Here is a 27,833-nt window from a genome sequence, read left to right on the forward strand (position 1 = left end):
TTGATTGAAGTCATGTCTAATGATGAAGAGCATGAGGAGCAAGAGGCTGGTGTGGAAGATAGTGATCATGAATATCAGCCACCACAAGTTGAATTGGAGGATACTGCAACCAAAGAAACTCCTCGTAGTACAATTGCCACTTTGTCAGGAGTTCCCTGTAGTCGCCCCTTCAGGTTGAGAGGTATCATTAAGGGGCAACAGATGGTTTGCTTAGTAGACAGCGGAGCCACACATAATTTCATCGATGAGGATTTAGTGGTGAAGCATGGGCTACATGTTGAAGATTTTCCAAGATTCAGTGTGACTGTTGCAGATGGATTTTTGTTAAGTTGCACCAGGGTGGTACTTCAACTTAGCATCCAGTTAGGAGATTACACTTTAACAGATGATTTTTATGTCATTGGACTTGGTAATATTGATGTTGTCTTTGGACTCCAATGGTTATCACTTGAGCGTTATGTACAGGACTTTCGCCATATGCAGCTTGAATTTATGGTTGATGGTAAGAAGACGGTTCTTAAGGCTATGCCTGAGTGTGGTTCTCGAATGGTTTAAGCAAGGAGGATGGAGGCTATATTCAAGCACAGAGATATGGATTGGGCAGTCCAATGTTTTGTCTCCTCCAAGCCTACTCCCAATAGTGAGCCACAATATCCTGCAGACATCCAGTCAGTGCTGGATAAACATAGTGTTGACGTGTATTTTGTACACAATCATACACAGAATAAAATACCCAAAGGTATCTTATCCTCTCTTGAATAAAGTCTCTAACTGCTGAAGATATCGCAAGAAGGATCAGTTAGGATGACTCCAATGTTCTTTTTAGTAGGGTCTCTACGTGTGGATAAGCTCCAGTGGTATGATGTGATTTGCTGGAATCACAAGGGGACTTACATTTGATGCCTGAACTTCTGATCTGCTTTGCTGGAACACAGGCTCTTACTAGCTTAGATTTGAAAAAATGGAAAAAGGATGAGGGCGAAGAGAGGATCTAATCCTAATACTAAGAATGTAGGAGCAATGATTGATCTTTGGTGAAACTCTAACTAGGTCTTGTTTTGACATCGCAGGACCATCTCCACAAGGCTAGTGCGATCTTCGAAGGGAAGTTTTATGATGTTCAAATCATCACTGCAGGCATAGACACCACCAGGTTGATGCATATCAATGAAGAAGCGACAATTGAAGTTAAGCTTAAGCTGAATGATTCCAGTTGACTACACAAGGCAAGTCTGCAATCAACAAACTGCTAGTAGTATGGATATGCGAATTTCACCATCAATCAAGCACATTTCTTCCACTCATCTAATAACATGAAATCAAATATGAGAAGTATAAAGACCATGCAAATTGTCGAATCGACCCATAAATTTCACCATTTCTTCAATGAAGTTACAAGTCTTTTACAACAACATCTTGGCAACAATCTTTGCCTTCTCTCTCTACTCTACTCTAATTGCTATTCTATCAACTATATTCTAACTCTTCCAACTAACCTCTAACTCTCTAACTATTGCTAATTTTTTTACAAAACGAAATGCCAGGGCTTATATAGTGCCCTCAATACAATTCGATGGCTTAGATCAATTCGAGATCAATGGCCAAGATTCAACAATGAAAACCCTGATTAGGGTTTGTTACAACCATTACATAACATTTAATGCTTGACCAATGATAAAATTGTATTGCTTGGACACATGTCCTCTCTAGAAAAATCGACCAATGGATAGCCGGGGTAGGTACATCGGAGTTTGTGCCACCTTCCATGAGTTAGGTACATTGAATTTGGACATGCTGAGGTGGACCACACTGACTGGAGAAGTGATGACTAGGATGCCACCTCGTCTGACACTTGTAACTTGGTAAATATTCAACATGATGTTGTTGAGAAGCTAGCTTTAATTAATTCATCTGGAACTATCTGCTTCTTCAACGAACCCTTGTTCTAACTTCTTGTGTCCTTGATGTGCAGGATGATTGATGTACCTCGCCTTGGAACGCTAGATTGGAGGAGGCCGCCCTTGTCCTTGAGGAGACCGTCCTTGATCTGGCTTGATTTTCCTTGAGGAGAACCTTCCGACTTGCAGATCCTTCGAGCTTGGAGTCGCCATCTTGATACCTACACAACATTTCAAAATTAGTAATATATCTTGAAATCTAAAAATTAAACTTTAAAAGGAATATTCAAGATTTTAATTAGGAAACTTCATGATAAATCTTGAGTTATCATTTCCTAAATTTACTAAGCCACTTGAGATTGAAAATTCAAAATTCAAAATTGAGACTAGGAGAATCTCGCCATACCTCCACTTGGGAATTAACTCTAAGAAAAAAATGCAAAATTAAGCAAGTTTGCTAGGCAAAATGTGGATCAAAGTCTTCAAAATGTGCTTCTTCTATCAACTTCACCACTTCTAGCCTTCAACGTCTTGAGGAAAATTCGCTCCACCTCTAGCCTTCAACTCGCACTCCTTCTTGGACCAGATTTCGCACTCCTTTATTGCTCCTTCAAAATCGCACTTGGACAAATGATTGAAAGATGGATTAACATGCTCAACACACCCCTCTTATATAGGCGCTCATCTTGATAATTGCCCCTAGGCCGACTTTAATAAAAGAGGGGGCCGACCTTGCAAAATAATACCCCAAGCGCTCCCTTTTTCTTTTTGTTTAAATTTAATTTAAATAATAATTAATTAAATGTCTTTGTAATTAAAAACCTCGATTTTTTAAAGGCTTTAAATTAATTATTGAATGTCCATGCGCTATTTTTAAATACCAATTTAATTAAATCTTTCACATTTTTATCGAATTTGGCATTTTAATGTAATTCGAAAATATTGGCGCCTAAGCATGGGAGGAATAAGGGACACTAACCATATCACTTTGGTCCCTGGGAGAGGGACAGGAGCGCTCCTTCATTTTGGCCTTGTTTTTCCTGTTTTTCACGTTCAACACTTCATCCTGGACGTCCAAAATGGCATTTTACTTGGGAATCTTGAGCTTAATTCGTCCCTTTTGTGGAAGGAGTGCGCTTTAAAGTACTTTCGCCCTGGTCCCTTGGTGAGGGACAGGAGCGAACTTGCCTTTGTTCCTTGTGCTCATCCTTGTTTATATCAACTTACAACTGTCTTCACGATGTAAAATGATGTTCCTTACTCCCTTTTGAACACTTGAAATGTGAGTGGCAACTTAAACTTGGACACACTTGAACATTTCGCTCTGGTCCCTTGGTGAGGGACAGGAGCGAATTTGGGCATTTCCATCACCTTTGCGGTCTTTGATACTTTATTTTCTCTCCGAGGCGTTCCAAACATCATTGCCCCTTTGTGTCTTAGCTTGGAGTGATTTAAGCTTGGAGGGAATATTAAATAACCTTGAGTTCGCCCTGGTCCCTGGCTGAGGGACAGGAGCGAACTTTCACTTGTAGGCTCAATCATGCTTTGCTAACTTTTAAAACCATCTTCAATGGATCCGCTATGCTTCCCTTCACTCATCCTTGACATGTAATTTGCTTCATCTTGGCGAGAGATTTCTCTAAGGAAGAAATCGCTCTAGTCCCTGAGAGAGGGACGGGAGCTATCACTTAAATTCGCCCTGGTCCCTAGCAGAGGGACAGGAGCGATTTTGCTTCTAGGGTCAATTTTCCTCATGTTTGCGCTTTCAAGTTATATTCAACTGATAAAATGTATCTCCTTTGATCTTCTCAATTCGCGAAATCGTTCAAATCTTTCAAGGACAAGGCAATTTTGGATTTCAAGCTCCGGTCCTTCAGTGAGGGACAGGAGCGATTTTTGTCCTCCAGGCCCAAATGCTTCACTTTTCACCATGAAATGTCTTTGATAGGGAAGATATCATCCTGCTTCATGCTATGAATAAAAGTTAATGTCCAAAAAAAGGTCTAAAATTGTGCATATAAAGAAAATCGCTCTGGTCCTTCAGTGAGGGACAGGAGCGAATTTGACCTTCTAGGCAAAAACTTCATCATTTCATTGCTTTTGATCAAGTCTGGATGCTCCATCATGCTCATTTTGCCCTTCACCATGCCTTTGATGTCTCAATTCGTCCAAACAAGGTCAGGAATGGCTCAAATAAGTATTATCGCCCTGGTCCCTTGGTGAGGGACAGGAGCACTTCGCCTTGGTCCTCCTGGGAGGGACAAGAGCGAAATTCGCTCTGGATCCTCAGTGAAGGATAGGAGCGAAATTTGACTTTTCGAACTCTCTATCAGGATAACTTTTATGGAATATAACATTTAAGTATAAGTGAGAATTAAGTTATATTCCATATATACTTTCAGGATGTTTGAGAGTGGTTTCAGACCTCCAGGAGTTATATTGCAAAATCTAGTTTTTGGAGGTTTTTTCAGTTTCCAGACTTAGTCAAATTCAGGATCAGGACATTCCAGACTTAGCCAAAATTCAGGATCAGGACTTTCAGACTTAGCCGGACTTGCTTATCCATGTGATCACCTGGGCGACACTCAAAATGCAAAGGCTAGCTAACAAAACCCTAAAAGACCAAAAAAACAAACCCTAAAAAGCAAAAAAGCAAGGGTCCCCATTTGCAATGGGGCGATGTGTGAAAACGTCACAACACATAGTAAGGTGTTTGAGGAAATTCCCCCGGGAAGACCACCTCATTGCTCAAACCAAGACATCTCATGATGGCTACAAGCAATTTTAGATGATTTGGAAGGCTTGAGAGGGATTTCATTCCTAAAGGGGAGCAATGGAAGCAAAATTCGCTCCTAGACTGGAGCAAAGGAAATTTTAGCATACTTAGTCAAATTTTGCTCCCGGACCTCACCTCTCATTGAAGTATGCTCCAATCATCTAGATGATGAAGGAAACACTGGAATGTTGACTAGGCTTGATATAAAGGGCTCCTCCATCCATTCGCCACTTCATTTCACCCCTCACAAGAAGGACTATCCTCATAACTCCTGACCTCCTAACCAACTATACCTCTCCAATGCAAAGGTTAATAACCAAGACTCTAGCCACTACCCTAGAAAGCAAAAAGTGGGGGTCCCCATTTGCGATGTGGCGATGTGTGAATACATCACAGCACTACCCTTGATAGCAACCTAATTGTTTGCAATGTTTTTTTTTTCCTTTATAACATGAAGTTCACCAAAGAATCGTGTCACTGATTAAAGCTTCTTGTGGGCAATTTGCCATACAATTTACATGCATGCTTTGAACGTTTTTTCTGAATTTGTTTTGTCTAATGGTTTGTTTCAGTTTGCATGGTATTTATTGCTCAGAATTTTATGTGAAACATACATGGACTGTATTAATAAGATACCATTTGAAAGCTACAGAAACATTCAATAATCTTTCAATACTTGACCAGCAGATAAAGGGAGAATGATACCAAACTAACCTCAATAACAGAACTCGGACTGAAAATGAATTAATAATGCTCAGAAAAGCATAAATCAGTCTACAGACGAAGTAGCAGCACTCAGAAATATTAAACAGTTTGAAGTGTAAATTGAAGCTCTTCCCAAAAGAACTGAGAATTGAGGACAGCAGCAAATAAATAAAATAAGTAGACTGAAAACCAACTCACAAAGTGTAGCATGAAAGTTCTTCAGTCCTTCCAAACTTATTAAAGAAATTCCACAAATTTATTTAGTTTGATAGTAGAAGGTCAAGCAATGGAAAGTTATACAACTGCTGGAAATGACTCTTCACAAATCAGCAGCTCATAAAGAAGTCTGAATTAAATCTTATTTGTCTTCCCACAAGGATTAAATCTGAAATAAATTTTACCAAGCCTAAAACACAAATCTGAATAATGACAAATGCCAACAATCACATAAAACCATTCCAAAACATGGCGTTCACCTCCAAACCCTAGCCGTCCAAACAAACAAGTGAAACTGCAGTACTCATCAATTCCAACACCCCAACACAAGGAACCCTAAAATGGCATCATCTTGATCTGAATATAACCAAAACCCTTGAATAATCTAAAACTCAGTTGTCAAATCCTCTGAAGAGATTTCTAGCTGCAACCCCCAACAGTCTGATAATGAAACACAATGGTGAATCTTGAATGAATCCACACCAACGATGGATTTGGGTTTCTATCCAGACCATCGAGAAACTCCAACAGTTTTCGTCATCAAATTTTCGACAAATGAAGCTAGAGCTCCCAACTTCTTTGCGAGAAAATATATTAACCAGTTGTATCTCAAATGAGCTCCCAAGTGTCTTTTTATAATGCTTTCAGCCCAATGCCCTAATTAGGGTTTGCGAATTTTAAATTGAAAGTGACTTTTAATATTTTATAATATCCATGTCTCCCAAAGCACCATTAAAAGTCACTTTATTAAATAACTTTTATAAAGTCATTTTATTACATTACTTTATAAAGTTACTTTATCATATTAAATAACATAAAGTTAAAGATTTGATTTAACTTTATTATTCAAACGTTATTTAATATAATAACCATAAAAATCCAGTCACCATGATACTATCAGCTTCTGCAAAACTATCTAGAAATAGCCATGATACCCATTGATCATCTTGTAACTTACTATAAATAGTAAGTACGAACAAAAGTGACCAAAAAGAGCTTTGGAAGGTACACACAAAACCTGTTGAATGAAGATGTTGCATGCTGAAGCTGAGACGAGACTAAATATGACCAATTGTCACAAATAGTGGATACCATAAATAGTATCTGCTAAAAATAGTAAGTCAATCCAGACTCCCAACTGACCAAATGGTGTCGAAACTAGCACTAAAAATAGTAACTTACTAAAAAAGGTAAGTCTTGGACCAATTGCCCAAAATCACCCCAGAAAGTTTCAGACAACTTCAAAACATTCTCTAAAAAACTAGAAACCTCCAGAACAAGCCAACCCTATCAAAATTGGAAGGCATAAAAATGGGGACATTATACAGCACATGGCTCTCTATTTTGGTTAATGCTAGTGTAATGGACACCCCGGAATGCCCAAAAACCATACCAATTGCTGCTAGGAATTTTATCAAACAGTTTGCATCCAACTCCTTATTTCTCCGTTTAATGTTTTAAATTCCCTTATGGCTCCGGAAATGAAATGTTGGTTTGCTTTACTTGGAATTGAAATCACAGAATATGGACAAGAATGAAACTACAATAATATGCAAACTGAAAATTGAACTACTGTTGATAAGATGTTATTTTCAGATTTTAATAAAATCAAATACATGGCAGATTATCAACTCACTAATTATTCCAGCATTATTGACATAATACTCCAGCAATCATTTTCAATCTCGCTGCTACAGTGACATGAATAGTACCCGCGTGAAAAGTAACCGCGTGAATAGTACCCGCATGAAAAGTAACCGCGTGAAAAGTAACCGCGTGAATAGTACCCGCATGAAAAGTAACCGCGTGAATAGTAACCATGTGAATAGTACCCGCGTGAATAGTGTTGCAGCAATATTAATTTGTCTTCAACAGGTCCAATATCTTCATAAAATCATCTCCTCAAAATGGCATAAGCATCGGACAAGTAGGGAAGAAGATATGAACAAACATTAAATCTGCTTGTAGCTGGAAATGCACCCAATCTGCTTGATAATGAAGCTGATAGCAATGGATTCCACAGGCCAAACCCTAGGGGAATGACGTCTAGAATGTCACAGGAGAGGATAGACATCCTCTAATGCCAAGAACGGATCTGCAACTCACACATACCAATTCCTCTCATATTCAACATATCTAATGAAGCCACAAACGCTTTCTTTTATTCTTTTTCCAAGGGTCAACTCAACTCTCATGGGCAATGTGGGATAAAAGATGAGCAATATAAAACATATTTTAAAATATTCACTTATGTCTCCCTTGGGTACAGATCCCCATAAAATAAATATTAGAGTAACACTTTAATATTTTACAATTAAATTAAATGTTACTTTAATAAAACTTTAGGCATTAAAATGTATTAGCAATCGGACTCCGAATAATGCGAGTGATAGCTCGTCGGAAAGCTCTCACCGAGGAGTATCAAATCCAAACACCAAAACTGGCCTCCACTATGTCCTGCTGACTTACTAAAAATAGTAAGTATGCCTGAAACTGAGTAAATCAACTTCGTTTTGGCCCAAACTGGAAATGACTAGGCCAAAACACTCCAGGATCCCCTTAAACCCTTCGTTAGCCCTCGGGACCATGTAGAACAAGGCTAATGCACACACACTTGGTCAACTGCTAAAGTGGGGACATTATAGCTAGAATATTTACAAGAGATTGGAGGCAGTTTCAAGTTAGAATTTTCTGCTGTAGCATCATGGGATTCTTCCCTTCATAGGCATGAGACTACAGAGACAGGTTGTTGCTCAAAACTGAAGACCTATCTGCTATTCATCCCCTCAAGCTCTAGCACAGTGAGAAGAGGGCAGTTTGAGGGTGATTTGCTGCTGCTTGTGGACACTTTCATTGGATGAGTTGAAGAGTGGAGAGTTTGTGCCATTAAATTGTAATGTCCCCACTTTGAAATAGAATTTAATGGTAAATATTAATAATAAAATTATTTTATAAGAATAAAAATAAATTTAAATTGAAAATACAAAAGAAAATAATTAAATATAATTAAAAATTTAATTAAGTTAATGAATGGACAAAAGACATGAAATGATAAGTTGTGACTCTCCCAAATATTAGGTATAAAAGGGAGAAAAGAGCCTCATTTGAGAGGAGATAATTTGGGGGGAATCAGAAGTGCAGATCTGATTGTGAAAGGTTTTCTCCCTTTCAAAGGGCAGCAATAATGAAGAGTTGCACTCTTTCAAAGAGTGCTAATGTGAAAGAGTGCTAATGGTGAAAGGGTGTTTCTCTTGCCAAAGGGAATACATTATGAAGAGGTGTGACCTCTCACTCACATTGAGAGATATAAAGGAAAGGAATCAAAGCATCCAGTAACATCACCATCGATCAGTTCAGATCAGAACTGTTATTAAGTTGCAGACAGTAACATAGCTGATCATCTGATAAATGATCACAGTTATACAGTAAATATAGTGAATGCTAGAATCCAATACATGAACATAATCAGATATAATAAGAATATAAAAAATGATAAAAATTAATTTTATAATTTATAATGATGATAACTTGAAATATAATGTGATGAATTTAATTTATAAAGCTGATATTGAATGTAATTTAATGTTGTCACAAAATCTGATATAACACAATAATATGGACAATATAAGGACTGATTAATATGATGGTATAATAATGCTAAACTAAGGGAACTTGTAACCCTTAAAAGACTGTTATAAAATCGTATCAATTGCAAACTCATTGCTTAATGTATGTGGGACCCTCTCTTAGGTACGCCACTCCATAGTGGATGCCTAACCCCTGCCACATGGAGCCAAGAGGGATGAAGCATCTGCTCTTGGGCTTAAGAGAGGAGGTGGTTGTGATGAGGGGGAACGGCGATAGGACACCTCACTAGGTACGCCACTCCATGATGGATGCTTAACCCCTGCCACATGAGCCAAGAGGGATGTAGCATCTGCTCTTGGGCCTAGGGTGGAGGGTCTCTTGGACACCCTATCCAACTAGCCTACCCTAGTGCACTAAGAATTGGATAATAAAGAATGACAACTAACCTACAAATCTGATTTTATCTAACAAATACGATACTAATGGAAAACATTATACAAAGGTACTCACATAAACTAAATTACCTATTTTAGATTTGGGCAAATTCAGGTTAATTTGAAGTATAACTAATTAGGGGGCATTACATTAATCTTATCTGCATTAAGTCTCTCATGTTCATTCCAGGTGCTGTTTGGAACTTCTGAGTGCTGCAATACAGTTTGCAGACTTACATCTATAATGAATGATTGCTGGTTGTATTTCTGAACACCTTAATAATTAGTCACTGTCTGGTTTTGCAACTTGAGGTCAGCATCCGTATCACTGCTCTCGTAAATTGATGAAATCTATTGCATATTAAGAATGAACATTGTTATTTCTTTTTATGTGCAAATACAAGCCATATGTGTTCGGTCAATATAACCCATGCTATTACCCATGCAAATCCAAAACACTACTTTCATACTTGCCAGCAAATTGTTTGAGAAATAATTAAGAGTGAAAAGGTGAAAATTTTGGGCAAGATTCCACAAGTGATCTTACAGTATCTAATAAAACAATGCACAATATCAGCAAACTGAGGCAAAAATGCACTGTGAGCCTTATATATTTAGATCCCCATCTCACATATCTCTTTCAAACCCTCTTCTGCTTTTGCATGCTTAAAAACTAAAATAAACTACAATATAATAACATAAATTATGAAAAGAACCTCAACTTCTCACATGTATGATGGCAACAAAAGAAAATAGCTTGCACAATAGAAAAAAATGGAACACACTCAACGGATTTGCAAATACTACCATGACTATCAAAATTCTGCATCTTGGATCCATTGCTCCACTTGTCCACCATTTGTGACCATTTATTATATAGTAATCCCCTTCCCTGCAGAAAACATAATTTATTGATATCCTTTAGCTATTTAATAGCATTATTGGAGTAAATAAGCAAAGTAAATCAGAAATCAGAGCAACGCATGGCCATAAAATCTTCTCACAAAATTAATGAGAGCCATAATCTTTAACTAGGATGAATAGAGAAGCTTCTAAAGCAATACCCTTTAAGAACATCAATCATTACATTGGACAGAAAGTTCGAAGTCTAAAACCAGTGTATACTTTCATTGACAATGAATGGTAACTAAGCTTTCAAATCTACAATGGCATTGAGACAAATAGGTTCATATGAGCATACAAATCCACCAACTCTTCATCAGTATAGCATCAAAATGAATAGCATAAAAAAGAACACAAAACAAATTTGCCAAAACAAAATAACAATTACTTTGATAGCAGCCATAACATGTACAACAAAACTTGAGAGACAAACATAAGAAGCAACGATGCTTTATTAGCATTTTACTTTGTCTTTTACAAGACAACAAAAAAATAGAATAATTTGTGAGGATAAACCCCTTCACATTGTGTGGGGAAGCTCCCTAATCTCTAAACTAAAACACTAAGCTAAACTGACCCTGTAAACCAAATTAACAACAAGATTTATAAGTATCAGCACGATACACTTTTCATAAGATTTCACATTAACGAAATGACTACTTGCATAAATTTTTAACACAAACGAGCACCAAAGTAATAACAATCAAGGCTTGCAAGCAAGATTTTAAAATTTAATTAAAGAAAGCAACATTATATAAAAGTACAAACAATAACACTTCCTACTCAGTAAAAGAAAGACCAGCACTTCATTAAAAACAAAAATTGGAAATAATAATACATGAACTACACTTATTCAAAGAATTTAAAAATTAAGTTGCATACACAGACACAACCCTAAAAAACCAACCTCAATAAAAAGTTTGATGGTATAAACTACTTTGAATTCAATTAATGGACATACACATTAAACCAATTAAATAACAATTTCTGCGATATAAGCATATCAGTAAAGTTGCACGGACATGAATATGAATATGGATGCGGATACGACCATTTTTGAAGACCTCTCAATTTGGATATAACAGGATACAGCATCCAAAGAAAACACAGACATTAATTGAACATAATTTTCTAAGTTATTAAAGAAGATTTCCATCACTATAAAAGCAATGTAGACACATAATTGCTACATATTCCAAAATATTATATTTAAAAAAAAATTATTATTAAGACAAAATTCAAATACGTTAATAGTTTGGTAGAATCACATGCTATCAAAAATATCATTAGTGTTCTCCTGAAATTGAAGTTCTAGATCATCAAGATTCTTTGAAGACTTAGGATTGTTGAGGAGCATGTGACCACCAACTAGCTCTTAGAACCAAATGAAGATTTACCAAAGGATCCCCCTACTATGTCAAAATTCTCAACAATGGGATTGAGATGTGTCAATGCATTCATGAATACATATATGTCACTCATCTCAGGTTGTACATCCCAAAGTCTGCTAAGTCCTTTCATGTAGTTTGTGGATGAATGCTACAGGAGACGAAGATTGGAATGAAAATATACAAGGTCCACTACTTTTCTACCTAACAAACTATTTCATTTCACAAAATAGATGAAGCCATATGTACTCCAATTCCCCTTAGTTGCAAAAGAAATTGAGACCCATAAAACAAGTTGATAGTATAAGTTACAAAGACACAAACAATCAGATAAAAATCGAAATAAGAAATAAATTAAAATAGAATACAACTCATATAAAGTTAAGCCTATGATAGAAGTTTGATAGCCAGCTTTTGCAAATATTTAGTTGTGGCACCATGGAATTTCCACCACTTTATAAAGTCCATTTCTTTTTTATTTGCCATTGCATCAATATCTATGTAAGTTAAATCAAAGGATGCAAAAGTCCCAAGCTCATCTCAAATCTCTGCATCAATTATAAACATTTTTTTAAAAGCTTATATATATATATATATATATAGTCCAAAGCATATGCCAAAAGTTGCAAAGGAGTTGTTATTTTATCCCATCTCTTCTTGATCACCTCATATATTTGCCTATAAAAAAATTCAAAGGGATCTTGCTCTTTTTCTATAATAATATCTCTAACTTGCTCCATTATTGTATCTATGCAATCATAGATGTCACCCAATATTGGCTTATTAGTATCACAACAACAAATGAGGGTGTATATTGATTAAGTGAAAAATAATAAGTACTCCATTTGAGCTCACCAATCATCATCAAGAATTAATGTTCGGATATTATTTGCTCCATTTATTTAAGATTCCCACCAAACTACCCAAGCATAATAATCACCATACTTTTCAAGTCTCATTTCACAACCACAAGCCTTTTAAGTCTCATTTGTGGCAAGGCATGTCTCAACCACCTTCAATTAAAAAAAAATAATGTTTTAAAACACATAAATCTTACATATATTTCAAAATAATACCATTTAATAAAAATAATATATATGAATATTTCTAATACAAAAAAAACTTTCCTTCAACAACTCTAGCTTAGTGAATTGTCTATAAATGGGCTATGGCATGTGATGATTATGAATAAACATCTAAATTTCTTTGGCATCTTTCTAAATCTTTTGTATCCATTGAATTTTGCCAATATTTCTATAGCATTATGTTCAAAGAATGAAGTACACAAGGGGTCCACCAAATGTTTTGATATCTTGCTTGCATGACCAACTTTGCTGCTTTGCAATACTTTTGCACGCATTATATGTGATCGCCTAAACAACATTTTTTGGCCCCATTGACTCAATTGCTTCGATTAGAATAGAGGCAATAAATTGAGTATCTTTTTCTTCAACCTTGCATTTCACTACTTTCAAAAACATTGTCCCCTTAGGGCTCATTGCAATAACATTGATTAGTGGCCTATTTCTAGCATCCTTCCATCCATCACAAATGATGGAAACCCTTGAGGTTTTCCATGAAGCTCGAATCACTTGCAATTGTCTATCAATAAAATCTTTTTATTTAGCCAAAAGGGTGGTACAAACCTTCTCATAGCCTAGGCTTTTGTATCCTTTTGGTGCTTCATTAATTGACTTGACCATCTCTTGCCAATATTGAGAGCGAACATTAAATGAAATTATATTCCCATACAGATAATGAGCAATATTTTGATCTTTATCCTCTCGACTCTAAAAATTAAATGCTTTTTCAAGAGGTCCTAAAATCTTCCTTTTATGACTTGTAGATGTTCTTAAACCTAATTCTAGATGCAAAGGGGGTCTATTTATATTTGGAGTTGACCTCTCATTTGATGTGTAAACACGATTATCAACTTCATCTTGTTCTTTTTGATATTTTGCAATCTTTTCAGTTGGCAATCCGTTCCCTAAACGATCACCAAAATTTAGACTAGGGCACACTTCACATCCTGTACCAAGTGCCCACAAACCCTAGTATAGGAACCTTTATAATCCTTTAAACACTCATGACACCTCCATTTATAACCTCCAACACCTTGACTTTTGTCGAGAATGGTGACATTTCCACAATGGAGATTTAGGATTTGGTTTGATCCATTTGTGATGCTTTGAAATCGGATGCTAATGATGATGCCATGATATTTAATAAAATTATTAAATATAAATAATTATAAAGTGATTTTATAAAACACAAATTATAATTTATAAATTAATTTAAGAATTTAATTTAAATAGTTTATAATATATGTTTAATATTTACTATTTCAAATTTAATTTTACAAAAATATACAAACTAAAAATCTATAATTATGAACAAAATAAATTTCAAATTTAAATCTAAATAAATAATTAATTTAAAATAGATTCAATATATTAATAAAGAAAAATCAAAATGATTAAATTTTATTACATTATACATATTATAAAGAAGCTAAAAACTAAACATATATCAAAACATAAAGTTAAATCAATTAAATAAATGTAAACATTGTAAAGTTAAATTGATTATAAATTATGACTCCTACAATCGATAAAATCAATATTCATTGCATTCTAATTTCTAACTTTATATTAAAATTTTCTTACTTGTGAACGGCTGCTAGCGAACGAAAACGGGTGTACAAACAAGGAAAAGCACACACAGAAGACTGAAGAGGAAGACTGGAAGCCCACGTTTGCAAATGAAAAACACATGTAGAAGGTTGAAGCAGAAGACTGAAAAACTGGAAAGCCAAAGCCTCTAAAAATGAAGAGCCTACCCAAAAGCATGCAAGAAGAACTCCCTAGTTGCATTATCATTCACTGGTTGTGGGGTTTATTTATAGCAAAAAAAACCTTAATTTTTTTGGACTAAGTTTAGTTAATAGCACTAAGTTTAGTTAATAGCAATTTATTCCAGATTCGGCTATTTTGTTTTAGAAATCAAATCCCAACAAATCTGGCACGTGTAAAAAATGACAGGTTTTTGGAAACACATGAATATGTTTTCCACACTGTACCATTGCTTTATCGACACCATATCCATACCAGGTACAACAGAATCCATACCAAGAGTGGGGGAGGTGTTGTATCCAATAACCTTGCATATCATGTACCACAGATGTCACTTTAAGAAAACCTATTTAAAGATATGTACTGACCAAATTAGAGCTAAGGACCTTCCATAATGAATGTATCATCAGGATTGGCAGGTTGGAGCGTTGAATTGACTAGTTGGAGAGAAATTACAACTCAAGAATGAAATGGAAGACTTGACAATACAAACAAAAAATAGAAGTTGCATTTCTTGTCTTGTACTTGTTTAATTTCAGCAATAATAATCCAGAAGACAAGCAGTTCCCGCTCCCAATCGACATTTCTCCACCCCAGGATTTTATAGGATAAATACTTTCAGTTGTGTTGCAAACTTATTTTGTTTATCATTTCCAGTCTAAAGTACATTCCCCTTCTCTAATTAACGGTCACTAGAACATGTAAAGTAGCAAAGTAAATAAATTGTTTGGTTTGCTAATTTCTACTATAAAACAAAGAAATTAAAAATCAGGAACATACTTCGAATATCAATATATAAAAACTAAGATAACTGAGGGGTGCTAATGAAATTATATATATATATATATATATAGTAATCATTCAATACCAAATGAAAAGATAACAACCTAAATAAAACTTTACTATAAAATTGAATAATTATTACCTAGCCATTGAACACTCTATGTTAGTTGCATCAGAAGATGCAACCTGAGGCTCTGTCATTGCAAACCCAGATCGAATTTTCCCTTCCAATAAAGGAATGAGCCATGTTCTTTGTTGTTCAATGCTGCCATAACGAAACAATACCTGTGTAATTACATATATCACCCATTAAATATTAATGGCCTAAACTCCACATTAACCTATTTGTCATAAATTTCTTTGCACCACATTCAAAAAAAAATGTTTTCATAAGGGATTGACAACTAATATCAACGAAAGCATATACAAATAACACCACCATCAGTCAAGTAAACATTATAAAGGGTATAATTTACTCAACCAAAGAAACTTATAAATAAAACCCTCATATTGCATAATACAAAAATTGCAGAGCTCATCAAACATTCATGTATAAGACCAGAAAAAACAATGCAAATAATTCACTATAACTGCAACGCAAGGAGACGTGAATGATCAACATAACAAGCCCAAAAGCTATAGAGGATCAAAGCTGAAACAATCTTCACATAAACAATTGAAACAATGCAAAAAGTATTTTGTAGCTGGCTTCTTCTTGTGATTCCACATTAACCATCATTAATTATTAAAATACCTGCAAACTTTTCACCAGATTCTAAAAATGATTATGGTAACAGATGTGCTGAATTAGTTTCTTGAATTTGCAGCTGATTGCTCTCTAAGTTTAAGCCAGGCCAACTGTTATTTGATAAATAATGATTTCGCTCTTGTCAGATACTCTTCTATGCTAAATTTGTATTATTTGCAACTCCAACATAGACTTGGTAAGCAAAAGAAATTAAATTTTTTATCTCTTCCTTTGATTTACTTTTTCCCAAAAGCCTTTAGTGAACCTCATAAATGAGATTAGACTCTTTTAATAGAAGAACTAATTAATATAAGATAAATGACACTATCTGAAGCATTCAATCTTTTTGGGCACACTGCAGTTCCAATTAAAATTCCTCTACCATTGTTCCCTTCAAACAACAGAGAAATCTTGATATTCATTTTAACGTAAAAAGCAGAGGACCACAAAAGCAAGAAGATACCATTATCCAAATCCCATGATATATCTAGTGGCAAAACTCTCAATTGTTAGAATTTATGTATTATAACACGAAATTTAAAATGGGAAGCCAAAACAGTGTCAGAGATCTAATTATACCAAATACTTTTAATAGTCACTAAGAAAAAATGCAGCCTATTACTTTGAGACATATCCTAACCAACATACCTTTTGATCCAAATATAAGTAAACTACATCTATATCTATTCATTCTCACCAATCTGTTTTATTATTCCTATTCTATACTTAAATATTATGTATTCATCATATATGTAAGTTATCAGTTCAGGTACAGGTGCAGGTATGGGTATTGGAGCCTGGTACAACAGTGTGGCAATTGTATTCCTTGGGTACCCGTATGGGAATATATATATGTTCAAAACTATAAATTGTAAGAATGATGTTAGTCATAGTTGTAGAAAGGGAACAAAATTTTGATAGTCAACTTTTCCTATTAAACCATTGTGGGTCCCCATGTGGCTGTCAAATGACAAGAAAAGGGAATGAAACGTCAAACATGCTCCCAAAAAACATAATACTTGCAGGCCAATCAATAAGCATGCATGAGATAACACATGTGAAATATGCTGTTTAGGACTGAGCACGAATCTGATCAGTTTGTTTCAATTTTGAATCTTTGACAGCGTGAACTGTTTGGGGTTTTTTGACAATTTTGACATTTTATACTTTTTTGAAGTTTTTATGCTTGTGAGTTAGGAATTAACATGAAATAAAATTGAAATGCAAGAGAAGCTATTACTGAAGTAGAAATGAAGATGACTGATTTTATTGACAGCAAATTTTCAAACATCCAAAAATCACATTTAGGAACACTAAAGCCAAAATTGGCCTACCCTTAGTCCCATGCTTGCACAGTTGAGCTCCTTTTATTGACTTGACTGAAAGCATGCTGTTAGTAAGGTCTTCACTATGTGCTGTCAGCTCCAATAAGCTTTATTGTGCTTGCCATGAATTACCAAAACGAATTTAGAGAAGGATCTGCACACCCAATGTGATTCCTTGACTGGTGCCAGGAGCAAACCCTTGATTTATTGGATATTTTCTCAAAGAATTATTCAATCTGTCTACACAGGCGATTTATTGTGCTAGGAAATCAGTGGATAGCTGATCTTATTCGATGACAATAATTTCTGAGTCAAAACCCTGAGCTAATAACCTTGTACTTATTTCTTTGCACTCCACAGGCAGGGTGGATGCTACGGCCCAGCTGGAGTAGTACAGACTGATTTTAATGACACCAAAGCAGATGTAAACAACCTGCAATCTGCCCAGATCTGCTGTCTTTGATCAGCCAATGCCAATGGAGGAGAGATTTCACTGATTCTAGCCCCTGTTGATCAAATCCGAACCTTGTATGCTGCGTGGGAATGCTGGAAGTGATGGGCGTATCATCCACACCTTCCACCAATGGAGGATTTTCGCCCTCTTCAGGCTCCCAAACCTGAATATCACTGCTGCAACTCATGCTAAGCCAGGAAGTTGTTATAAAAATGTAATTGAATGAATTTTCCAAAATGAATTCCTCCTTACATTAAACATCGAACCATAGAAACGAGACTCGAACTCGACACGAACTCGGAAAGGCTGACCTGACTTGGGACTCAGCAAAAATTTGACAGGACTCGGCAAAAACTCGGCAGAACTCAGCAAAAAAACCAATTTTCTAGTGATTTTTGCCCAGAGCGAGTCGGGTCAGCCTTGCCAAGTCCGAGCCACCCAGGACTCGCCAAGGGTGACTCGCCGAGTTTTGGCGAGTCATGGCGAGTCACGGAACTCTACATTGAACCCTAAAAGAGGCATCTCCAAGATGCCAAGGAATCTTTTATTCCCTCCAATTGGGCGCTCAGCTATGAGGGTTGGCTCATCATTAAAGAATTGACCACCTTTTTCAAAGTTATTACTTGCCTAGGAGTGGGGTCATGTAACTTTTTAGAATAAAGTTACTTATTAACATCTTTTAAGAAATTAACTTTTCTATTTTTAGAAAAAGTTACCTTTCTAACTTCATATTATAAAATTACTTTATTATCTTCACCAAAGACATAAATTGACTAAGTCTAGGTCTCCTTTGGCTAGTAAACTCATCTCCAAACACTGAACTTCACCTGTGGAGATGGGTGACAAGTGAATCTGAGCTCTGAATGGCACTAAAGAAGAGGGGACATTACAGTCCTCCCTTCCCAAGATTGGTTGTCCTCAAGCAATTGAAGAGCTGGATGTTGTAGAATAGCTTCTCCTTCCCAAGTGGCATCCTCTATGGGCAAATCCTTCCATCTAATCACCATGTTCCTCAATGTCCTCTCACGCCTATCCAGGATCTCAACTGGAACCATAATCAACTTCCTTTCCTCATCTAAGGGATGTAATACTGAAGAAGTCACTGTGCCTTGTCCAATTGCCTTCTTGAGGCAAGACACATGAAAGACATTATGAATCCTCCTCTTTGGTGGGAGCTCAATCTCATATGCCACTTCCCCAACTCTCCTCAAAACACGGTACAGACCATAGAATCGGGGCTTGAGCTTCTCTGCCCCACTCATCTTCATAGAACTTTGTCGATAAGGTTGGAGGCGCAAGAATACCATGTCCCCAACCTCAAATGATCTCTCAATCCTATGGCGATCAGCATATAACTTCAGCTGATTTTGGGCTCGTTGGATGTTTTCCTTAAGTGCTTTAAGTATGTCTTGGCTCTCATGAAGCCAATCCTATGCCAATGGTGCTCTAATATCTCCAAGTGCCAAAGCCATGAATGTCACGGCATCGTAGCCATATAGTGCACGAAAAGGAGTCATATCAATAGACATATGATGTGTCGTGTTGTAACAAAACTCTCCCAAATATAACCAACGAACCCATGAACGTTGTTGTCCTGACACATAGTTGCGTAAATACCCCTCAAGCTACTTGTTCACAATCCCAGTTTGTCCATCAGTTTGACGGTGATAGCTGGTGCTAGGTGTCAACTCGGTGCCCAGTAAGTCTAAACAACTCTTGCCAAAATGAACTCATGAACCGGCTATCACAGTCATTGACAATGGTCTTTGGAAGACCATGGAGCCTAAATACTTCTCTGAAAAATAGATCAGCAACCTGTGAAGCTATATAAGCTGCTGCTATGGGAAAGAAATGAGCATATTTTGTCAATCTGTCCACAACTACATATATACAATCTTTCCATTGTACCTTGGGAAGACCCGTGATGAAATCCATCGAAATTCTTGTCCATTTTTTATCCAGAACAGGTAATGGTTGCAGCAGACCAGCAGGGTATGTATTTTCAATTTTATTTTGTTGGCAAGTAATACATTCCCTTACATGCTGTAAAACATCATCCTTGAGGCCCTTCCAAGAGAACCTCTCTCTAATCTGCCTGTAAGTCTTACCATACCCCTGATGTCCTACTACAGGAGTATCATGAAAAACATGTAAAATCTGATTTTTCAGTTTAGATTCTGGAACTAAATAAATTCTTCCCTTGTAGGAAATCACATCATCCACAATTGTGTACTTGTCATCTTGAATGATTCCATGACCATCCGTAATTTCAAATGCATGTTGATTTTTGGAATACTCTACTAGTTGAGATTTCCAATCAACTAGAATCTCACTCACTGAACAAAAGGCAGCAATGGAAGGCTTCCTAGATAATGCATCAACAGCTACATTGTTTTTCCCCTTGACATATTCAATGTCAAAATCATATGCTTGGATCTTATTGACCCATTTTTGCTGCCTCTCATTAAGATCTTTTTGTTCTAAAAAGTACTTAAGGCTGTTATGATCAGTTTTAACAATGAATTTCCTTCCCACTAAGTACTGTCTAAATTTTCTAAGAGCATGCATAATAGCCAACATTTATTTATCGTAGGTAGAGTATAATTTCTCATTGTCTTTCAGTTTTCTACTCTCATACACAATAGGATGATAATTTTGCATAAGTACTGCACCCACACCTTCCCCTGAAGCATCACATTCAAGCACAAAAGGTTGGGTGAAATCAAGGAGTGCCAACACGGGACAAGTGCTCATCACCTGCTTAAGCCTATCAAATACCTCATGTGCTTCCTAAGTCCATCTGAAAGCCCCTTTCCTGGTGAGATCTGTCAAAGGTGTTGCAAGCTGGGAATAACCTCTAACAAACCTCCTGTAGTAAGCACATAAACCAAGAAAACCATGCAACTTTGAGATGTTCCTAGGAGGTGGCCAATCAATAATAACTTGGATCTTCTCCTGATGGACTTTCACTCCATCAACTCCTATCACATAACCCAAGTATAAAATCTCAGTGAACCCAAATTCGCATTTGGACATCTTAGCATATAAAGACTAAGATTCCATAATGCCTAACACCTCATCTAGGTGCCTCAGATGTTCCTCCCATGATTTGTTGTAAATCAATATATCATCAAAGAATACCAACATAAACTTACGTAGATGGTTATTAAATATGTGGTTCATACATGACTGAAATGTAGTAGGGGTGTTAGTGAAACCGAAATGCATCACTAAGAACTCATAATGACCATAATGGCATCTAAAGGTTGTTTTGTGAATATCATACTCCCGCACCTTAATCTAGTGATACCCCAATCAAAGATCAATCTTCGAAAAATAAACTGAGACATGAAGCTCATCCAACAACTCATCTATGCGTGGAATGGGATACTGATTCTTAATGGTTTTCTTATTAAGTGCACGGTATTCAATACGCATGCATAGGGTTCCATCCTTCTTCTTCACCAGCACAACTAAAGAACCAAAGGGACTAGAACTCGGTCTAATGAATCCCATGTCCAGAAGTTCCCTGATGGTCTTCTCAATCTCATCTCTGTAGGCCTTAGAATGGCGATAGGGAGTGGTCATGACTAGTTTTGCTCCATCCTCTAATTCTATCACATGCTCAAAGCCTTTATCAGGCGGTACACCAGGTGGTATATCATCAAACACCACCCCATGCTTATCTAAAATCTGTCGTATATCAATGTGATATGATTTGCCATCCTGAGCTGAAGGTGCTTATGATGAAATAAAGCACTATGTAGCCCAAAGGATATCTCTGTGCCTGATAATAGTCTCCATCCTGCGAGATGAAACCTCCTTGGGGCCTCCATCCAATAATGCCCTCAGTATTCTCTTCTTACCATCAGCTAAGAACTCCAACTGCATTCTACGGTGATCAATGACATATCTGCCAATTCCCTGTAACCACTGCATTCCAATAACTGCATCATAGTCCTCTATGTTAATTCCTACATTAACTTATGTAGATAAAACAAATGTCAAATTGTACTAATTGGCCTTTGACATTTTTAGTTTATAATTACTTAGTTTCTTATATACTTTATTGTTTAAATCAGCTATTAACTTAACAAATCACTATTGTTTATTTATCTAATTCATAATCGTAATTATCTAAATTGTCTATCTATATTTATCTAGTTTCATTTATATAACTAGCGGAGTTTAATTAAAACGATTCATAAATGAATCGGTTTATGTAAACCCAATTTATTTATGAATTGGTTGGGATTGCAGCCTTTGGAGAAGTCACGTCTTCCCAAGATGCAATCACTATTATATTTATCTCATTGCGGATGTAGATGATTTTAATTTTTTATGCTGCACGTCTGAAAGACTATCAAAAGATTATATATATCAACATGTACTTCTTAGATTAATGAGACAGTGATATATCAGACAGTTCCCAGATCAATTGAAGATATAATCATAGAATCGTTTGCAGACCGAAGTTCAGTGAATCTGTCCCTGAATAATCTTATATATAAGAAGTCGATTGTCTCCTTCAGTCAGGCTCAGACATAATACATAAAGATTGATATCTATACATACTGGAGATTTTCAGACTCAGATTATTAGAAGAAATATACAGCAGTCTAAAGTTGTCAGATACTAACAACAGTCCATATACAGTACATATATATATTAATTGAAGTTGTATCAAGACAATTCATATTAAATCTATGTTATACTATGTTCTATCTTTAAATTTGTAAAAATTCCTTTTGTATAAATCTGATACAATTATACTGTGTAAATCTGATTAAAATTTACATGATATTAGAGCTGGCATAAATTAAAGATCCTAAAATCAGATTTTAATTCAGTAAATTACCAGATTAGAAACATCAATATGGTGACCGGATTGAAAGTGGGGGACAGGATTGATGGGGCATCAAATTTTACCTCATGGAAATTTAGAGTATTGCTTGCATTAGAAGAAAATGAATTAGCAGACTTCATAAAGAATGATCCACCCGGAAATAATGAAGCTGATATATTATCTCAATGGAAGATAGACCGCGTCAAGGCAAAGAAACTCCTAGTAGATTCAGTAAAAGATCATATTGTTCCCATTATTTCCAGATTATCAACTGCAAAAGAAATGTACAAAACGTTGGAGCAAATGTATGAAATCAATAATACTAGTCGGGCACTAGCGTTGAAACAAATACTTCATCACATAAAAATGACAAAGGAAGAATCCATTACATCATATTTCTTAAAGATCACTGAATTAAGAGATCAACTATCAACTATTGGATATGTCATTGATAGTAAGGAATTAACTATGTTAGCCCTAAATGGACTTCCCTCCTCATGGGAATCATTTATTCAAGGATTCAGCGCAAGATCCAAACTACCAAAATTTGATGGATTAAGAACAGATTGCTTACAAGAAGAATCTAGATTGGCTGCTAGAGGGATTGAATCAAACTCCTCCAATGAGGAAAATCAAGTGCTAGCTTCCAAAACCTCATGAAGAAAGGGAAAATTTGGTCGGAGAAGAAACTTCAAAAGAAAGAGAGACCAAAGGACAGAATCAAATCCTAAATCTTATGAGAAAACAGACCTGTCTAAAATCAAATGTTTTAGATGTGCAAAACTAGGACATTATGCCAGGGACTGCAAAACCAAACTCAAGCAACAAGCTTCTATTGCTGATGTTCATGATGAAACACATGAAGATAAAGAGTTTCTATTTATCTCTACATTATCAAGCAATGCCTTGAGCAATAGCACCACCTGGTTAATTGATAGTGGAGCCTCTAGACACATCACAGGATTTCAAAGCAATCTCTCCAACTTGATTGAAACACCAACCAATCTTGAAGTAACTATTGGAGATAATGCCAGTTATCCAATAAAAGGTTCAGGCATTGCCCACTTGCAATTAGAATCAGGCATATCACTTCAATTGAGTGATGTATTATATGTACCTGGGATTAAAAGGAATCTTGTATCAGTTTCAGCATTAGAAGGCAAAGGCTATGAAGTTGCATTTTTTGAAGGAAAAGTACTTGCTTGGCCCAAGAATTCTCATATCAAGAAGGCACGTGAAATCAGACATAGATATGAAAGTTTGTACAAACTTTCCACCATTGTCACTCAAGCTTTGATGATGGAATCTCCAAATCCAAATGAACTATGGCACAGAAGACTTGCCCATTTGCACTATAAGGCACTACCCTACATGGAAAGATGGCCAAAGGCATTCCTCATCTCAACAATGAAAAAGAAGGTACTTGCAAAGGTTGTGCTTTAGGGAAGAATATAAAACATCCTTTCCCTAGTAGTGAAAATAGATCTAAAAAAATTTTAAATATTATACATTCTGATTTATGTAACCCTATGTCTATGCCATCCCTAAGCAGATTTTTGTACTATGTAACTTTTATCAACGATTACTCTAGGAAGACTTGGATCTACTTCCTAAAGTCTAAAGAGTCGGAAGAAGTCCTAAATAGGTTTAAAGAATTTAAATCTTTAGTAGAAAATATTACTGGGAAAAGAATTAAGATCCTAAGATCTGACAATGGGGGAGAATATACCTCTAAGAACTTTCACATTTTTTGTATAGAAGCAGGAATCAAAAGGGAATTTAGTGTCTCTTACAACCCTCAACAAAATGGGGTGGCGGAAAGAAAAAATAGAACCATTGTAGAAGCAGCAAAAGCTATGTTGCATGATCAAAACCTTCAAATCTCCCTATGGGTAGAAGCCTCCAAAACGATTGTTTTATGTTCACATTTTTTGTATAGAAGCAGGAATCAAAAGGGAATTTAGTGTCTCTTACAACCCTCAACAAAATGGGGTGGCGGAAAGAAAAAATAGAACCATTGTAGAAGCAGCAAAAGCTATGTTGCATGATCAAAACCGTCAAATCTCCCTATGGGTAGAAGCCTCCAAAACGATTGTTTTATGTTCAAAATATAAGCCCACACCATATCCTACAAAACATGACTCCTGAAGAAGCCTTCATAGGTATAAAACCAAAAGTAAGTCACCTTAGGATATTTGGATGTGTTGTCTACATCAACATACCCAAAGAGAAAAGAACTAAACTTGAACCCTCAGGCAAAAGAGGAATTTTTATAGGTTATAGTGAGTCATACAAATCCTATAGAATCTACATCCCTGGACAAAAGCAAATCGAGGTAAGTAGAGATGTAATCTTTGAAGAGGACATTGCTTTCAAAAGATCAAAAGGATATCATATGGAAGTTGAAGATGAAGAATCAGAACCTCCTCAAGACATGGAAGTTGATCCCTCCCCTGAGTCTCAGAGGGAGATTACTGAGATACAAGAAGACAATGAACCAACTGAACCATTGGACCCACCGATGGTCCTAGAGATATTATAGTGAATCGAAAGAGGCCACTATGAGCCAGAAAAACAATGCAAGAAGCTGAAAAATTTGCTGCTCCCAAAGGTACCTTTAGAGAGAGCAAAAGATGTAATGTCCCTACTAGTTAGAGATCACTGTCCTGCAAAACAGATTGTTAGAAATACAACAAATATACATATATAGCTAATCTAATTTGCAATTACTTAATTAATGCTAATCTCAATTCTTATTTAATAGAAAGGATACAAGTGCAGTACTGGGACATATCCTTAGGCGGCTGTGAAACTCGCCTTCTTGGAACCCATCTTGGTTCCAAGCCATCCAGGAAATCGAAGGTTAATTCGATTCTTGTCTTGGATGTAATTTCTTACACCCAAGCCATCCAGGAAATCGAAAGTTAATTCGATTCCTATCTTGGATGTAATTTCTTACACCCAAGCCATACCAAGAAAGACCATCCTATATGATCCATTCCTTGCCTAGGATGATGCATCTCATCATCCAAGTCTACCAGAAGGGACCGGCTAGATCCGTCTCTTCTTGGATGAACTTAGTCAACCAAGCCATATATATGCATATAGATATTTAGTATATACTGCCTACCAGGGATTATCATAATCCCTCCATTAGGCTAAGGGAGTTTCCTCCCTATAGCCTCCATCATACAATCACATTTATATTACATTTTACAATTTATTACTATTTTCCATTTCATAATCTACATTTACATGTTCCTAACTTAACATGTATTCCATAACGTATATTCAAGAAACATCCATTATCATATATTCACATTTATTTATTAACGTATATTCCTAACTATTCCTTAATATGTATTCATTAACATATATTTTCACATATTCATTAACATATGTTTACACATATTCCTTAACATCTAAAAACCATTCATTAATGTATATATTAAAATATTCATTAACATATATATTAAATATGCATTAATTACATTCATTAACATATATATTAAATATTCATTCATTAATATATGTATTTAAATATTCATTCATTAATATATGTATTAAAATATTAATTACTTATATTCATTAACATCTACAGTAAATAAGCATTAAGTATATTCATTAACATATATAAAAATATTAATTCCTTACTTACCTGTTCTTAATCCCGTAGCAGTAGTTTCCGATCTGTACTTGCCTTCGCTGTTCGTAGTTTTCCCCCCTTCACACACTTCCACAACTTATTCTATATATACATTCCCTCCTTCACTGAAACATTGTGTCTTTTGCATTAACCCGTGATTGACGGGTTGTGTCCTAGCGGTGATTTTTGTTTTGGCTTAATCACTGACTAACAAAGATAATATTTATTTGATTTAAGGACAAAACATTTCCTTAAAAAATCGCACCATGTAGAGGAATATTATCTTTAACAAAGTCAAACCAACACTTTATTACTTCCGACTCTTATTACCCAGTATTGTAAATCGTTTAGCCTCTTCTTAATGAATTGTATCATTAAAAAATATACATTAATCAACATAGAACTTCAGCGAACCACTAATGATTTATTAGTGAACCGTTTCATATTGTATATGGGGTCCACCACTTTAAGCTTCAAACATTTCTCTCACCATTTCATATTGGGTCCACCACTTTAGGCTTTGAACATTTGTTTGACCACCAATCAGACTTAGGAATTGTATCCATGTCAGATTTGGTAGCTTTTGCATCCACCGCAAATATTGTGAAGAGAAAATACGAACAGTAGTAATATCTTATCAAGTATTTTTATAATATTATATTATTAACTGTATCACTGAGTTTATTTCTGCATATGTGCTGAGTGTTATGTCATGTGCTGAGTGTTATGTTATGTCATGGTTATTATTGCTACTCCACGCACTTGCTGGTCATGGATTGTCTCGAGTACGAATGCTAATAAATGTGTTACAACCTAATTATCAAATGCTACCGCTGATGATCGTTGATGTATGAGTTGTTGTAATTACTTTGGCTTTGGACGGTTGTATTACTATTTCTTGACTTCAATATATTGGTCACTTTTCCCTTGTATAATTACTTTGTTTTAATTGCCTATTGTGTCTTTTAGTTATTGTTGTCAATTACGGTGTGGTCATCAAAGACTATGCTCATTGTTCCATACTTAATGGTCATTGGCCATCTTTAGACTAGTCTTTAATTGTATTATTATTTATTATTGAATATATAATTATGTTGATAATATATATTATTCAAGTCATGTTCATAAATAATATTTAATTAATGAATTTTAAATAATCATTCATTGGTAATTATTATATTAATTAATACTAATAATTTCTTCATTTAGGGTCTCTCTCTTTCTCTTCGTATATATATAACGATCCAAGAGGGGACATGACAAAAGACCAC

At 35.7% G+C, this 27,833-nt stretch overlaps 1 protein-coding gene across 1 annotated transcript in view; it reads right to left on the bottom strand.

Annotated features, from left to right (window-relative positions):
* Positions 1-27,833, bottom strand: part of LOC131056070 (probable acyl-CoA dehydrogenase IBR3) — a gene marked incomplete in the record, with an annotated part of 256,769 nt that overhangs the window by 82,501 nt on the left and 146,435 nt on the right. The window contains 2 exon segments of the mRNA XM_059216575.1: positions 10,425-10,509; positions 15,686-15,828. Coding sequence (XP_059072558.1) covers positions 10,425-10,509; positions 15,686-15,828 — 228 coding nt within the window.

This window comes from Cryptomeria japonica, chromosome 2 (assembly GCF_030272615.1).
Source record: "Cryptomeria japonica chromosome 2, Sugi_1.0, whole genome shotgun sequence".
In the NCBI taxonomy this organism is placed as follows: domain Eukaryota; kingdom Viridiplantae; phylum Streptophyta; class Pinopsida; order Cupressales; family Cupressaceae; genus Cryptomeria; species Cryptomeria japonica.